The 16,251-nt window shown below is 65.7% G+C and overlaps 1 protein-coding gene across 4 annotated transcripts; it reads right to left on the reverse strand.

Moving 5' to 3' along the window:
* Positions 1 to 2,765: 2,765 nt before the first annotated feature.
* On the reverse strand, positions 2,766 to 16,168 carry LOC104138154 (prominin-1-A). Of its 4 annotated transcripts, XM_068949850.1 has the most exons (27): positions 16,065 to 16,168; positions 15,327 to 15,445; positions 14,463 to 14,555; positions 14,046 to 14,197; positions 12,597 to 12,658; positions 12,182 to 12,387; positions 11,336 to 11,456; positions 11,151 to 11,214; positions 10,614 to 10,703; positions 10,119 to 10,309; positions 9,918 to 9,992; positions 9,430 to 9,493; positions 9,024 to 9,183; positions 8,524 to 8,676; positions 7,872 to 7,995; positions 7,599 to 7,687; positions 7,272 to 7,356; positions 6,959 to 7,102; positions 6,632 to 6,703; positions 6,254 to 6,343; positions 6,064 to 6,117; positions 5,625 to 5,705; positions 5,274 to 5,342; positions 5,098 to 5,187; positions 4,837 to 4,949; positions 3,731 to 3,748; positions 2,766 to 3,417 (listed from the first exon to the last, which is right to left on the reverse strand). In XM_068949850.1, the coding sequence occupies exons 4-27, from the start codon at positions 14,173 to 14,175 to the stop codon at positions 3,366 to 3,368; spliced, it is 2,397 nt and encodes a 798-aa protein (XP_068805951.1). In that variant the 5' UTR covers positions 14,176 to 14,197; positions 14,463 to 14,555; positions 15,327 to 15,445; positions 16,065 to 16,168; the 3' UTR covers positions 2,766 to 3,365. The 4 variants fall into 4 exon arrangements, with proteins under 4 accessions (XP_068805951.1, XP_068805950.1, XP_068805953.1 ...); XM_068949849.1 differs by lacking the exons at positions 15,327 to 15,445; positions 16,065 to 16,168 and having other exon boundaries at positions 14,046 to 14,255; positions 14,463 to 14,554; XM_068949852.1 differs by lacking the exons at positions 5,274 to 5,342; positions 15,327 to 15,445; positions 16,065 to 16,168 and having other exon boundaries at positions 14,046 to 14,255; positions 14,463 to 14,554.
* Between the last annotated feature and the right edge of the window lie 83 nt (positions 16,169 to 16,251).

A 16,251-nucleotide genomic window follows, 5' to 3' on the forward strand; every position in this document is an offset into this window, starting at 1 on the left:
GGAGCAGCTGCTGATCCTATCTGACGCTGCAGCAGCTCTCACCCGCCTCCCAGGGCCGGTCAGGAGGGAGGAGGGTGGGCCGAATCCACTCTCAGAGCCACAGCTCCAGGGCCAGGCTGCCACCCCAAGCACCACCTCCCAGCCCCAGGCGCTGGAGGAGCTGAAAGGATCAGTAACAGTGGCAAGCACTCTCTGAAGGGGAAAAGAGCAGGGAAAGGAGTGGGAAGCTGCCCTGGGGCAGTGCTGTATGGGCAGCGCTGTATGGGCAGCCACTTAGAGCAACCCCATACATTGCAAAGGTCGTGCAGTAATTTGGGGGGAGATTTTTCACTGCAAGGGCTGGGTTTGGATGCACTCAACGGAGCGGCTGCAGCAAACAGGGAGGGTCAAGTGGGGAGGAAAAGCCAATTCCCTGAGGCTTTCTGCCTCTGTGTAGGAAATCCTTGAAGCTCCCTCTCTGCCTTCAAGCACTCAATCTCCAGTGAAGAGGAAAGCAGGGAGCCGAGCAGGATAGAGAAGGAGGCTGTGCCCGCAAAGCAAGGCAACAGGAACTGAAGCCTGTGGCAGTCCTCCACAGGCCCATGTCCCCAAGCCACAACAAGTGATGAGGAAGTGGAGGGCAGTCTGTGGCGGGGACAGCGTGGGGCTCAGGGATAGGGACCTCTGCACAGGGCACCTGAACAAGCTGAAAGCACTATCACAACTTGCAAGGTTGGAGGAGAGGGGGAACAGATGACAGCAAAGGGTTAACAGAGCAGGGGGGACTTTGGTGCAAGTGGAGACAAAACTGAGCCAAACAGTATCCAAGGGGGTGCTTGGGAATCCCTTCCCAAGGAAGGGGAAGGAAGGGTACCCCTGGGGGGGGGGGGAGCTGGGGCTGAGCTACCCCATAGGCAGATTCAGATTCAGCTGGGCGATAGGAGAGCGTGGGGCTTTGTGGTCAGGATGGGTGCTGGGGGGAGATAGCAGGAGGTAAGGCCAATGCAACTTCAGATAACTCCCAAAGGAAAAAACAGAGATTAGAAGATCTGAAGGCAAATGGAAAAAGTGGTAAAGCAGATGTACTTAGCGGAGGGCAAGCTGGCCAGCTAAGCCTCATCACTCGGTCTGATAAGACTTGGACTTCACAACGAAGGAAATGAGTCAAGCTGCTCACGTACACCTCCTGCGCCTGACCTAGCCTTTGGGATGGCCACAGTGCTTAAGCCAAGGAGCTGCACAACAGCAAAGCCTGCAGTCACCCCAGCCATAGGGACCAGACCAAATGCAGCAGCCGTTCGCCCTTGGCTCATCTGTGGCCATCGTGCAGTTCTCAGGGGCTGACCCTGCACAAGGGGTCAACACAAGAGCACCTATGCTCTCTGGGCATTTTAAACGGGTCCCAGTGATGCTGAGTGTGGCGAGTCAGGCTCCGTGGGGTCCCTCTGCCAGGCCCTGGCGGTGCCAGGCAGGTTAGCGCTCCCTTTGCGGCAAGAGAGCTTTTCTCCACAAAGTTCTCACGCGACCATGGCCTGCACAGAGCTGGAGGTGCTGGCTGCGGGGACCCCATGAGCTAACTGGAAACTGGCAGGTGACACATACCTGAGCATCCAGGGTTCCTGGAGGGTCCTGGCACTTGGTCCTAGCATGTCCAGCGGTGAAGTCTTCTCTCACAGTCAGGCAGTGGGGTCGGGCAGGGGCAGACCGTCACTTGCCTGGTGCCACCATCACCCATCACACCCAGCGGCTGCCCCAGGTGCCATAGCCAGGCGATGCCATTATGGCCACTGCCCTGATGCCCGTTGTCCAGGAGGGCAGCATGTCAGAAAAGTCTCTAAGCCTGCTGTGTGTGCACAGCTCTCCCGAGACCCTCACCAGTGCTGTGAATCAGGTGCTGGTTCTGGCACCAGCCTGGCACCTTGTCCCTGCTTGCCATGTAGCCCTACGCCTGACAGGTTTTGCTGTCTGTGTCCAGCTGAGCTTTTGCAAATGACCCTGTGGTGCTCTGAACCTGCGCTGTCCGACCCCCACCCTGGGCAGTCTCGAGGGACGATAAGACCTTGCAGCTCACGCCACTCAGGCATGCAGGAAAGGGCCTGAGTGCTGGGGACAGTGTGGGGGGGCAGCAGGCTCTTGGCAGGGCTTTCCCCAGGGGATGACCTCCTCAAGGCTGGTGTACACCCAGGCATGGCTGGCACCTTCTTGGGGGCCAGCTTCAAGCAGCCTCATCCCAGCCCCTCTCCAAAAGAAGTGGATGCTACCGCAGGACAGCCTGAGCCGCAGGTGCAGCCCCGCACAGGGCTGCCTGGAGAGGGGAAGCCCTTCCCCAGCTGCACAGACTGCACCGAGCACAGGCTGCAGAGGAGCAAGGGCTCCCCACAAAGCCCAGGGATGGGGCACCTCTGCAATGCTGCCAGGGCCAAGAGAGCTGGCACCCCTTGTCCCTGGGCATGCAGAGCCTTTCCGGCAGGCTCTTTGCAAACGGGGCAGCCAGATCCTGAAAAGCAACAATATCTGCCCAGCAGCCCCCACAGATCCCAGGTTTCAAACGCTCTCGCTGCGTCCAGAGCCTCGAGATTGAACCAAGGGTGCAGGCAGGGACGGGCATGCGAGGCCGCTAGCCTCAAGCCTAGACACAGATGCAGCAGTGGGGAAACTGCCCCTGCAACCTGCCTACCTGTCACCATGTCCCTTCGTGCCCCAGAGCCTCTCAGCCCCTCTGCACCCCTTTCCCCTCGCCCATACCCCCGTGCCCTTCACCTATGAGTCCAGAAGGAGCCGCTGCATGCCTCCTGCACACACACACACACATCATTTATTTTTTGACACCAAAAAAATCACAGCATTGGACAGAGTCAGGCTCCGTTCAAAAATAAATAGTCATATTGCCTGTAGAGCAAGGGGCCTGAGTAAGCAGGTTGCCGTTGGCTGGTGGCACGTGCCACCCTGGGCCTGCATGGCCCAGCGGGAAGCTGGCAATGAGGGCTGCTGTCCCAGCACAGCACATCCGCACACATGACACTGTGTGGCTAGGACAAGACATGGTGGGAGACAGTGGCTTCCTCCTCCTCCCCCCCCAGGGCGGTGACAGGGGGTGTGAAAACCCACCTGGGGCAGCACAAGGGGCAGACCCCCGCCGTGCACGCACCTGGGCATTGCACTTGCGCACGCCACATGATGCTGTGGGAGCCCCAGCACGGGCCACCAGCCTGTCACCCAGCCACAGCACGCTGTCACCTACCGGGAAATGGGGAGGGGGTTTCAGCTGGGGGGGTCCCAGCCTGCTCCCCAGCACCCAGGGGAGACGGCGCAGCAGACAGAGCAGTCACATGCAGCCAGCCTGGGCCACCCAATCTCCTTCGTGCCCGCGCTGCAGGCAGTGGGTGCTACTTCCTTGCAGCCACCCGGGGAATTTGGAACGAGTTCAGTGCAGGTGCCCTGCAAAAATAGGATCACCTGTGTCACCCCCCCTGCCACAGCGGGGAGCAAGGGACAGCCCAGGATGTGCTGGGGAAGTCAAATGCCATCCCATTGCTCCAGCCCAGCCCTGCAGGAAACAAGGTGCTGGGCAGCACCCCCAAACTGAGGGTTGTGGGGAGATGATGGGAGGGCCCCAGAACTGGTACTGGCACCCACATGGCCTGCGCTCCCCCGGTGCCTCTCCTCGCCCTCCTTCCCTTTGCACCCAGTCCCCCCCCCACCGTGGGAGCTGCCCCTCTGACCCACGCAGGGACCCACCACTGCTACTTACATCTCTAAGACTTCGCTCCTGAGGGAAAGGAAAAAGAGGGGACAGCATCAGTGGGACAGAACGTGCCTCTTGAGACAGCCCACCGCCCCTGCCCACCCCAGCATTACCCCGTGGGACAGGGCTCTCCCCACAGGACATGCGAGGGCTGCAGGGTGCTACAGCCCCCTCCACCCCGGCTGCCCCAGCAGGACACAGACCACAGGGTCCTACAGCCCCTCTGAACTTGGCTGTCCAGAGAGCAACGCTGCTCCAAGCCAGCCCAGCAAGGCCCTGCGTACATTTGCTTGCTCGATGGCACCAGCTCCTCCAGCCTGATTTCAGTTCCCCCAGATTTCCCCGTCCGCTCAGTCTGTGTCTCCAGCCAGCTCAGCTGCCAGGACGGCAATAGCAGGGGGAAGTGAAAGTTGCCAGGGCCAGGGGTGCGTGCCTTGGGGAGGGCTCGGGCAGGCTGCTGCACGGACAGCCTGGGAGGCGACGGGAAGCACCACGTGCAGCCCCGAGCGCGCTGGGCCTGCAGGCAGCTGCCAGGTGGGAACAGCGCTCCTGGACAGGCGTGTGGGAAAGCAGAGGAGCAGAGGGAGGAGGAACGGGGCAAGCTTGGGGAGGAAGGCTGGCTGGGGCTGCGCTGGGCACGGAGGTGCTGCAAACCCTGTGTCACGGGAGGCTGTGATCTCGGAGCAGAGGGATGGCAGTGGGAGGCATAGGGACACCTCGGGGGCGGCTGCTGTGCTGGAGATGGGCTTGCTGGTTGGAGGGCCCCGGAGGAGGGAGAAATGGGACCCAAAGGTCCCTCCGGCCCGGGCAGCCATGGGGAACGCGGGCGAGCAGTGCACCCTCGTGGCAGTGATGCCAACCACACGCGGGGCTGCCTTATCTGTGCAGCATCCAGCTGCATCTGCTTTGGGCTCCCCAGGGCAAAAGGTGGTTGCAAACCAGAGTGAGTCCGGCAGGGGACCCATGCTTGGAGGTCTTCAGCACCCAGCTGAAGGCCCTGAGCAACCTGAGCTCCCTTTGCACCCCGGGGTGGCTCCCAAGGAGGGCTTGCAGGGGCTGGCAGGGGGACCCTAGACCCAGTGTACGGTCGCGGAGGGCAGGCAGCTCCTCACTCGTAGACGTCAGCGATGTCCATCCGGCGGTAAAACTTGGCGAGTCGCACAGCGAGGATGAGGCCAGGCAGCAGGAGGAAGGTGCACCAGCCCAGGCTGAACCAGAAGGTGTTCTGGGCATAAGGTAGAGCCGTCAGGGCCAAGGCAACGCTGCGCCCTGCCTGCCCAGTACCCCTCGCCCTGCACAACGAGGGTGACAAGGGGACCTGGGTGCCACCCCCTGCACCCTGCACGGAGGAGATGGGCAAGTGCCCCCCTCACCAAAGAGTCCAGGATGTAGTCGCAGGCCATGGCCTCCACGCTGTCCAGGGTCCGAGCCACAGGCTTGCAACGAGCCACCTCTCTCGTGAGCTGGGGACACAGCGGGGACAGGCCACGTCAGTGCCCCCCGAGCCTGCACAGCCTGTCCCCCCAGCCCTCCTCCCCTCCTCACTCACGCTGCTCTTGGCCCAGGCAACGTAGGTCTCGAAGAAGCCCTGCAGCTGCTGCAGGAAGGCCCGCGTCTCCTGGGGGGGCAGGCAGAGAGGGGACACGCTGCACCCCCAGCCCACACTGTGCCCCTTCTCCCCGTGCAGGAAGCATCCCAACTCAGCCCGGCAGCAATGGGGCTGCAAACCCTCCTTCTCCCCCTCCAGGCCTCCTGCATGGGGCACCCCAGGGCGAGGGGGCACCCGGGGTGCAGGGGACCTCCCGAGGAGGGCAACGGGCAGGGCGAGCAGCCCGACGTCGCTCGGAGCCCACGGGCAGGGGCCTGGCTGTGGCCCCGCGGCAGGGCGAGGCGAGCTCACGTTCTTGACGATGCTCGCCGTCTCCCTCCCCAGGAAGGCCTGCGTCTGCTCAGCGTCCTGCAGCGTGTCGTTGGTCCGCCTCTGCGGTGAAAGACGCGCTCAGCAGCATGGAGCGGGAACGGGGTCCCCTCGGCCCCCTCTGTGCACCGCGGCAGTCCCCGGGGTGCAGCGTCTCCGGCCGTGTCACCAGCAGTCACACGCTGGCAGTGCCCGAGCGCCCGGGGTGGAGGGAGCCCCTGCCCACCCCACATTCCCGACAGGCACCCCACGCTCGGGCAGCTCCCTCTGCCTCGGGCACCCTCCCTCCACCCCGCGAACGGCCCCTTCGTTGCTGGCTTGGGGGTGTCCCGAAGCAGCAGCCACCTGCAGTTTGCCCCCCGTTCGGCCCCACCACTTGCACCGGGGGGTCTCGAGGGTGCAGGGCCCCCGCACAGCTCACCTGCAGCCTGCTGGCCCTGCCCTCCACAAAGGAGATGTTCTCCTTCAGGCTTTGCTGGGGACGGAGCGAGAGGGGTGAGACACGCGGACGCCCCGGCTGAGCCGAGCCCCCGCAAGCAGGGTCTGGGCTCTGCAGGAGCCCTGGGCCAGCGCCCCAGGCCCTTCCCCAGCCCGGCGCCAGCGTCGCTCACCAGCAGCCTGGACAAGCTCGCGTTCATCTCCTTGTCCAGCTCCCTCAGCTCTCTCGCTTCATCCTCCAGGTCCCGTTTTGCACCTGTGCCCTGGGGGAGATGCACTCAGCAGTGCCCACGTGGCGCCCCTGCGCGGGTCCCTGCCCTGTCACAGGGGTCTCCAGGGCAGCACCCGCTGCCGTGGGGCTCAGGGAGGGGGACCTGGGGAACGGGTGCTGGTTGTGGGGGGCAGGACCCCCACAGCGGGCACCCGCCTGCTCTGGACAGGGAGAATGGCCTCCTGTGCCGCGAGGTCTGCGGAGGAGATGGGCAAGGCCTCTGCAGCAGCAGCTTTGGGGACAGGGTGGCTGTGGGCCCGGGGGGGCCCAGATCTCTCACCGCTTCCTTTGCCAGCAGCTCCAGCTCCGCGGCCAGGTCCTGGAGGCTTCCGTGGGTCACGCTCTGATCCAGCTGGAAAAGGCAGAGCCAAAGCCATGAGCCTGGGGGACAGGGCAAGGAGAGGGGCTTTACCCACAAGTACTCCATCCCTGTGGGGCGGAGAAGAGCCAGGAGCTCCTGGGGGCAGGAGGAAGTGGCCGCTCACCCTGAAAAGTGCGAGGCTTCCCCAGCAGCCAAAGGGAGGGGGCAGTGGATCCCAAGGACCCCCTCATCCCAAAAAGGGGCTGCCCAGCGTCGCTCCCCGTGGCAGCGCCCCGCTGTGCCCACCTGTGCCAGGCTGCGGGCGAAGTCGGGTGGCTGCCCCAGGCGACTGGCCTCCAGCAGCACGTCCTTCTGGCTGCTGTTGAGCAGGGAGATGGGGCTCAGGGTGATGTTCACCTTCTCGAAGGCTGCAGAGATCTCTGCCGTGTACTGTCGGGGCAAGGGGAGCCGTGAGGAGGGCCGTGGCACAGCCCCCGGTGCCAGCCCCACGCTGACCCCTCGGGGCAGCCCGGCATCCCCAGGCCGGCTGTCTCCCCCTGCCCTGCCGCTGGCCCTTTGCTGCGCTGGACCCAGCACGGCTGCCTCCCCCTGCGCCCACCTGGCTGATGTTCAGGAGCTCGTCCAGGGAGATCCTCTGGTCGAGGTGCAGCGTTTGCCACAGGGCAGTGTTGTCCTGGCACTGCCTGCAGGAAGGGGGCACTAGGCTGAAAATGGGCCAGCGAGTGCCGACCCCCCTGGTGTGCTCCCCTTCCTGGGAGCACATCTGCACGCGCATGGGCACATCGCACCTCACTCCTGCCCTGCGCCCAGGGACTTCCCGCAGCCAGGGCAGGCAGCATGAGCTCCCCCCATCCTGGCAAGCATCTCATAGCCCTGAGCAGCTGAATTGCTTCCCAAAGATGAGACACCCAGGGCCGGGACCCACCTGTACAGCTCTGAGATGTTCACTGTGCTGCCTTCGCCCAGCACCTGGGACAAGTTGAAGCCAGGGATCAGGCCGGGGGTATCCAGGAGCTGAGAGCGAGAGAAGGCAGAGAGAAGCTAGACTTGGTGCCCTGCCCAACGTGAGCACCTCCATCCATATGCGGCAGGGCAGAACAGCTGGAGAAGGTGTCCCAAAGTGGCCATCATGGCCTCATCTCTGCTGGTAGCCCTCAACCAAGGTGCCCGTTGCTCCAGGCAGGGGTGATCATCTCACCTCAAAGAGCTGCTGGTCGTGCAGGGACTGGCAGAAGAGCATGTAGATGTTCCCTCCCAGCACAAAGGGGACCAGCACCACCAGCATCAGCAGCCAGGAGAAGAGAAAGCTGAAGCCGACCCCTCTGATGGGACAGAGACACCATCAGTGCCCACAGCTCCGCGCCCGAGCATCGGTACTACCTCCAGGTGCAGCCCCATATGCCTATGGTGAGATAGACACGGAGAGCACACTCCTAGCCCCCACCCAGCCCAGGTCACCCCCCGTGCTGTGACACCACCATTCACACAAGCACATCTCTGCTCTGCCTTCGGCCCCGGAGACCAGCCAGGCTGTGCCTGGGGCTCAGCTGCCACAGTGGCTTCCTGGAGCTTTGCAAGTGAGCACCCACCAGCAGAGCCGCAGTAGCCACGCGCACACCGCCAGCCTCTGCCAGCAGGTGTAAAGGGCTCCACTTGCGTGTCTCCATGTTTTACCCTCATGTTTACCACCTGCATAGCAAAACTGCCATGTGGAAGGTTGTTAAGCCACAGTAATTTGATCATTTCAGAGCTTGAGCAGCCCCAGGACAGCCCTGCCCCTGCACCCCCTCCCCACGGCTCCCACGTGCACCCCCAGCATCGGGGAAGGAGCCGCTGGCCCAGCTCCTCACGCCATGAAGAAGTTCCCGCCGGCGTTGGAGAGGCAGCTCCGCTCCGTGGGCAGCGCAGCTGCCTCGAGGCCCAGAGGCCCCAGCACCAGCCCAAACACGTTGCAGACAACCACCAGCAGCACCATGCAGCACAGGAGGACACACAGGCTCCACCTGGGATGAGAGGAGGGGCACGGGTCAGATGGCAGGACCTGCCACCCACACCTGGGCCCAGCATCTCACTAGCGGGCTTTGCAGGGAGGAAAAACACCCCAGCGTCGCACTAGCACCGACCAAGGGACTCCCTGGCAGATAGTGGGCAGGGGACAGCCGCGAGGCACAGCCCCGGCACGGCCATCCCACTGCTGCAGGGCTGTAGGGACAGAGACCGAGCCCCCAGCCCCCGGGAAGATGGTCTCTGCTCTGACCACCCTGAGCCCCTCGGGACGAGGGAGCTCAGGATGCACGACTGGCCCTCGCGGGGCAGAGCGGGTGCCAGGGGGCAGCAGCTCCTCACCTACCTGAGCCTCTCAAAGGCGGTCACCGGCTCTCTGTATTCCTCCAGCGTGGAGGTGGTGGTGTTCAGAAAGGCCACGCTGCTGCCCTCCAAGCCCTCCACCGGGAAGCGCTCGGGCAAGTTGCTGATCTCCTGCCTGATGTGGCCCAGCTGGTCCTGGGTCTCTGCAGGGACGGACAGGGTGGGGTTGGCGCTGCCTGGGGCAGGGGGACCCCAGGAGGGGAGGGGAAAGAGGCGGCCACGGCCAGGAAGGGGTCTGGCTTCAGCAGGATGGCATGCAGGGTCAGCCAGGGCTGCAGCAGCAGGGGGGCAGCAGGGGAGGTCTCCAAGCAGGGATGGGGCTAGGAAGGGAGAGGAGGGAGCTGCCGGAGAGGGGGAGCTGGGCACACTGGCCACAGAGCCCCGCTTACTTGTCACCACATCCTGGGACTGCTCCTGCACCTTGTCAGAGGTCTCGTTCAGCGTGCGGTTAACCTGCGGCCAGAGGGAGACAGCGTACAGCTCACAACCCTGCCGGAGCCCAGGGCTGAGCATACCCTCAGCCCTCTGCAGACCGTGGTGGCACAGGACAGCCAGCCTCCCCGCAGCACCCAGCTCCCACCATCCCAGGGCCCTAGCGTGGTGGGGACTGCAGGTAGATACCGACCAAGGCAAATCGGCCGTGCAGGGAAGCCAGACCTAGGCAAGTCCAAACAGCTCTATATTGCACCAGAGGACACCTTGGGCAGGCACAAAATGAGGAGGACTTGGTCTTCAGCCAGTCCTTTCCTCCATGCAACAGCAATGCCCTGTTGGCACGGCCACCGACTGCAGCATTGCCCCAGGTGCATGCACCCCACAGCCCCAGGAGCACCCAACACGGCCCCAGCCCTGTGCCTGGGCAGGGAGGACCCATCACCTGCTCCAAAGTGGCCACCAGGTTGGAGCTGGACACATCTTCCAGAGCCTTCAGCTGCTGGTCCACACTGGGGATCTGGGGGGAAAATCTTGGGGTAACTGGGGGTGCAGGGTGGATGCCGGGCTGCACGCAGCCCTGGTGCCGGCATAGGGTGGTGGTGTGATGCTCCAGCCCCTCTCCCAGCACCTGGCCCCTGCTTACCACGCTGAAGTTGGCCTTGAACCCGAGGCTGTCCAGGGACACGTTGCTGCAGGGCTGCCCGCAGTCCTGCAGGGTGTGATTGATGCTGTCCCGCAGGCTGGCCAACCTCTGGCTGTAGTTGCTCTGCAGCTCCTCGAGGCGCGAGCTAGTGCTGTTGATGCGGCTGAAGGCAGCAGCCAGCTTCTCCATCACTGAGGGAGGCAGCAAGGACTCAGGTCTCACCCTGCCAGTGCAGCAGTGGCTTGTCCCCTCCCGCTGTCCCTCAGAGAGCCATCCCAAAATGCGCTAGAGGGATGCCACCCCGAATTCCCAGCATCTCTTGGGAGGGCCAGACAGACTCCTCCCTGGGAGCCTCACCCAGACCTGCTGGGAGCCCACCAGGCACACACCCACCCCAGATCTCGGCCCCCCACGTCCCCCCCATAAGCCTCCAGGGTCTCCGTGGAGGGAGGCCAGCTGCACAGCCACCAGCACCCGCGGAGACAGGGCCGCTACCTTCCAGCAGGCTCTGGAGGGATCCCACTGCCTTATTCACACTCCTCCTGATGCTGGAGACGATCTCGCCACCCAGAGTGGGCCCGATGCCTGCGGAGACGGGAGAGGCGGCATCAGCACAGGCCCCCCCCGGCAGCGGGACAAGGCTGGACCGAGCAGCCCGCGTCTTGCAGGGGAGCAGCCGAAAGCAGGCCGGGACCCTGGAAGGGCCCTTAAACTTATCCCCTTTAGGTGTCGCCAGGAGAACAGGCCCATGGGGGCCTGGGACCAGGGTCCCATCCCCATGGGGTCAGCAGCCAGCCTGGAGGGGCATGTAGCGCCGCTGGGCACGGGGGGTACGGGGGGCACCCGGGGCACCAGCCTCCACCGGGCACGGGGCCGGAGCCTGGGGCAGCGCGCCGGCCGCCCGCAGCACGCCTCCGGTGTCACAGCACCCACGGCCGCCCCCCGAGCGCCACCGGGCCCTGCCAGAGCAGCTGGCCGTGGGCACGCGAGGAGGCCCCGGCCTCGGGCCTCCCCCTGCCCGCACGCACTCACTCTGGAGGCTGGCGTTGGCGTGGCCCAGCGGGACCTCGCTGCTGACTACGATGAAGTTGACTTGCTGCGGGGACAGAGACGGGGTGTCAGTGCAGGCTGGGGAGCCTTCCCCACCTCCGGCCCCATGGGGGGGTCTCCAGGCTCCTGCACCTCCCCTCCCAGCGGGGCAGGGGGGAGCAGCGTGCCTCAGGGATGGAGGCCAGGTAGGTGCGGAGGTCGCCCACGGTGGAGTTGACGTTGGGGAAGGTGCCGCTCACGGCCCGGGAGAGGCGGGTGTTGCTGATGAAGGCGTAGATGTTGCCGGCCCTGCAAGGGAAAGGCGGCAGGGTCGGTGTGCGGAGAGCACCGTCTCGGTGCCCCCGGGACCCTCCAAATCTGCCCAAACCGACCCGGGGGTGCAGGGTCCCCCGCACACAGCTGAGCCCCATGCAGAGCTTCCCAGCGAGCGCCTTGCACGCTGCCAAGGGACTGGAGAAGAGGGACACGGCAGGGCCTTGCTGGGAGGAAAATCCCAGACCTGGCACGCAGCAGCCACCACCCCCTGCCCTTCCTGCCTCAGCGACAGGGAAACCGAGGCACAGGGGAGCCCGCGGCCGGCCTGGGAGCCCCCGGCGCCCCGGCAGCGCCCTGCTTGCATCTCCCTGCAGCGCTGCTGCCAGGAAGGGTATGCGCCGTGCCGAGGCTCGGCCCCGCGGGACCAGCTCCCCACCGCTCCGGCTTCCTCTCCTTTGTCCTGCCGTGCCGGGATCTGCTCCTGCAAACAATGGCAGCTTCCTGGCACGGCCGCCCTCGCCGGCCCGGGCCGAGCGCCGGCATTTCCACCCGCCCTCCGATCCCATCCGGAGCCTCCCAGCCAGTGCCTCCCGCTCCGGGCCGCTCCGCAGGGTCGGAGTCCTGGGCTCGGGAAGAAACCGCCTCCTGCAGCCGGCCCCGCTCCTGCTGCCCCCGGCGCCGCCGGCTCCCGCGGGGCGAGGACGCGGCCCCGCGCTGCGCCGAGGGGCTTTGCGCCCGCTGCCACCCCCCGCACTCACAGCAGGAGGCCCGAGAGCAGCAGGACAGAGGCGTAGAGAGCTCGGCGGCGGCAGCCGGTCCGCCGGCCCTGCTTCTGGTACATGTGGCCCCCGCAGTTCCCGCAGGAGCGGCAGCAGCAGAAGCAGCATCCCACCAGGGGCACGAGGATGATGAAGAGGAGCCCGATGGCCGCGCAGATCAGGAAACCCAACTCATAGCGCAGCAGCTGGGAGAGAGAAAAAGAGTGAGAGCGCGCCACTGACACCCTCCACCACGAAGGTCCCCCCAGCTTGAAGGGTCCCCCCATCTGGGGGGACCCTACAGGGCAGGATGTGTTTGATGGGGTGCCCTGGGAGGTTTGCGCATCTCCCTTTGCTCCTGCCCAGCGCCTGGAGCTCAGCCTCGGAGCAGCACCCGCCGCTTGTGGCCGCTTACCTCCTGGACCTGCTCCTTGCTGAACTTCTCACCCTGGGATTGCCCCAACTCCACGATCAGCTCTGGGGACAAGGAGCAGACAGGGCCATTAGCGGTGCAGGGGACTCTCCAGCCAGCCTGCGGGAGCAGCAGGGTCCTCACCCCCTAGCAGGATCTGGCCGCTCAGGGGAGGATGCTCCGACAGTCACCTCCGTCCTCCTCCGTTTCCCTGGAAGGGCCTGAGCCCTCCTGCAGCCCACCTCCAACCCCATGGACGGGGAATCAGCCGCACGTGGACACCCTGCCAGGGCTGCCAGGATGCGCTGGGGACCAGCACATTTGCGTGGCTCAGGGCAAAGTCTCTGCTCTGATCCTGCTTTGCACCGCCTCCATCCTCCCTGGACCTCTCCCTGACCCGCAACCTCAGCGCGGGCAAGAGCACACAGCTGTGCTGGCAGGGGCTGCAGGATCACACCGCGGCACTCGCGTGCCGCAGACAAGGCCCCAGAGCCATCGGGTTGTTTGCAAGCTGCATGTTTGCTTGCAAGCTGCCAGCAAACAGGAGTTGAGCCCAATGAAGGCAGAAGCCCGGGTGCCCAAAGCTGGATCAGGCAGAGTGCAGGACAGCGCTCGCTCCGGAGGGATCGACCAGCCACAGGGTCCTGGCATCACCTGTGCAGACCCACAGCGGCCTCAGGGCAGAGCGTGGCCGCCCCGTACCAGCCTGGAGTGACGCATCCGCTCCGGAGGCGAGGAGGAAGTGCGAGCGCTGGCGAGCAGGGCGCGTGCGACCTGCGCGGGGGGATTGCTGAGGCGCTGTGCTGCGGGCGCTGGCCCCGGGACACGCTGCTGTCGGCGGCCCCGAGCTCACTCCCGCCCAAGCTTGTTTTGTCCCATGCAAATGCAGTGGGTTTGCAAATCGGGCAAAAACCCAGACTCGGACCCAGGGCGTGTGGGGTTTGCCCTGCACATTTCGTTAGGGCTGGCATGCCTGGAAGGAGGAAGGGGCAGGTCTCTGCAAGGTGGGTGCTGCCACCAGGCCCACCCTGGGCCCCCAGCTGGGACCTGCCCCACAGCTGCAAGGAGGCCCGGGCCAGCAGCCCCAGGGACCCTGCTCCTTCCCCACTCTGGGCCCTTCCTGAACCCGGGGCAGCTCTTGAGCTATGGGACCCAAAAGGGACATCCAAGCACCAAGCGAGGACATGACCCCCCAAACCCTGTCTGCCCCAAAGGGCTCACCAGGCAGAGGGGCAGGAGGAGCACCCAGGCGTCCTGGCCCCCCACTGCAAGGGGGGCAGCTTACGGAGGGTTGCTGCCAGGACTGGGACCCCAACCCTGGGAATATGGGGAGGAGCAGGGAAGGCAACCTGGGAGCAAGGAGCCTGAGCAGGGCATTTACATGCCAGGTGGACAGTTGCTAGGAAAGAGGGAGCTGGCTCACCCGGGACCCCCGCGAGGCCACGCACCCACCTGCGGGCAAGGCGTTGGGCTGCACCAGCCGCAGGAAGCCATGCACCATGCCCACGAGGCCCGGCGTGCTGCTCCCCGGTGGCTCCGGCCCCGGGCCGTACACCGGCTGCGGCACATTGCCCAGCTCCATCCCTGCGTGTCCGGCGGGGCTCCTGCAGCAGAGAGAAGGGCCGGCGGCAGCAGGAGGGTGCAGGGCCACCCCGGCCCGCCCTACTTCCAAGCAGGAAATGCAGAGAAAAAAAATCAGCCACCTGTCACTCCTGCCCGGAAGCAAAGAGCCACCCTAAAGCACTGGAGAGGGATGCAGAGCCCCGGGAGCACGGGGCTGGGAGCAGCAGAGAGGGGGACAAAGCAGGAGATGCCCCGTGAGGGCCTGGAGGAGCAGGTAGGGGGACAGAGCAGGGACGAAGCGCTTACCCTGTCCTCCAGCACCTCCGCGTGCCCACGCCTGTCACAGGGCGCAGCCACACGGCGCCAGCCCCTGGGCTTTATGGTTTGTTTAAGTTTCGTCTGCGATTAGGGAAAAAAACATTTGCTTGCGAAGGCAGCGATGCTGGGATGGCCCCACCCTGCTCCTTGCCACCGCCTGGCACCCGGCCACCCCTGGAGCTGTGTCTCCGCACCCAGCTCGAGGTCACCACGAACCCCCCCAAGCAAGCTCCCCTGCGACACGGGGGAGAAACACTCTCTTCCCCCACCAACCCTGCAATGCTTTTGTATCTCTTCTTGGTTTTCCTCCTGTCTCAAATCAGGACAAGCAGTCCCCATCTCAGCACTCCCTGCAGCCAGGTGATTTGTGGTCACCCGAGACTGGCTGTTCCCAAGTAGGAGCCACATCCCTTTGGGATTTGGCCCTGGGCTCCAGCACAGGCTCGGCCGCAGTGAACCAGTTCCAGTCCCGGAACCAAGCTTTGCATTTAGAAAACTTCCAAAACGGGGCGTTTTGGCAAGACAGACATTTTTCACCCCTAATCCTCCAAAGCCAGGAAGCATCCCCTCAGCCCTGAGAGCAGCCTCAGGGACCAGCAGGCCTTTTCCTCCAGGGGTACAAAGTGCCTTCGCCAGCACCCTGCCCAGCTCCAAAGTCCCCAAAACCGGCAGATCCACCCTCAGGTTTGCCTCCTGCCACCCCTCGTCGTCCTTTCTCCCCTGTCCTCTATCCTGAAACCCCAAGCTAGGGGCACCCAGGGAGCGATGCAAGCCCGGAGCCCGGCACAGGGTGACCCCGGCGGGCCGCCACTGAGCCCGCTGCCCCCTCCGCAGCCCTCCTGCCGGGCTCACCTGGTCAGCCCGGGCTGGGGGACGCGGCCCCAGGACGCCTGGGTCCCCTCCCCGCTCTGGGAAGCCGTCGCGGTGGCAGGCGGGTGGCAGAGCCTGGACGCCGCGGTCCTGCCGCAGCGCTGGGAGCAAAAGACCAAAGTAGGGAAGGGGATGGGCAGGGACCGCAGCGGGTGGCACGGCAGGGGAGGGGGGTCCCGGACGCCGGGGGCTTTCCCGGGAGAGCCGCGGACGCACCGGGTGGGCGCGGGGCGGGACGGGGTGGGACGGGGCTCGCGTCCGGGCGGCGGCGGCGGGAGCCCCCCGGCTCCGCTCCGCTCCGCTGCGCTCCGCTCGCACGGAGACGGCGGGGGGCGGCCCCGGGACGGCTGGGCAGGCTCGGGCCGCCCCTTCCGCCCCGGCCCCCCGGGGCAGCGGGGTCTGCCCGGGACGGGACGGGACGGGCGGCCGCCCTAGCCCGCCCCACACTCTGGTCCCGCCCCGGGAGAGCCCCTGCTCCTGCCCCATGCCACCCACAGAGAGACCCCTGCCCCTGCTCCGCAGATCCGTGCCCACCTGGTGCCTCCTGGCTGCCCCCCGCGCCGGCCGCGGCAGCCCGCAGCGCTGCGGGCCCGGCCCTGCGCCCCACGCCTCGCGGCCCCCGCGCCGGGGCAGGTGGGGCCCGTGGGGCGGCCGGCCGGCCCCATCGCCTGCCTCTGGCCTGCGGGCCGGCACCAGCGGGGAGCCCGGCCCGAGCCGTACCCTTACGTCCTCTGCACCGCCAGGCTCCTCGGCCCCCCGGCACCCAGCACGCACCAGCAGCCAGCTCCCGAGTTACTGCTTAACTTTTCCCGGCCCAAGCAGGCGTCACTGCCCGCAGCGACCTTGGGAGAAGGTGGCCCTGGGAGGAAGGCAGCCCTGCCCAGGCTGTTTTCCTCCTGGCTTGGCT

This window comes from Struthio camelus, chromosome 7 (genome assembly GCF_040807025.1).
Source record: "Struthio camelus isolate bStrCam1 chromosome 7, bStrCam1.hap1, whole genome shotgun sequence".
Taxonomy (NCBI): Eukaryota; Metazoa; Chordata; class Aves; order Struthioniformes; family Struthionidae; genus Struthio; species Struthio camelus.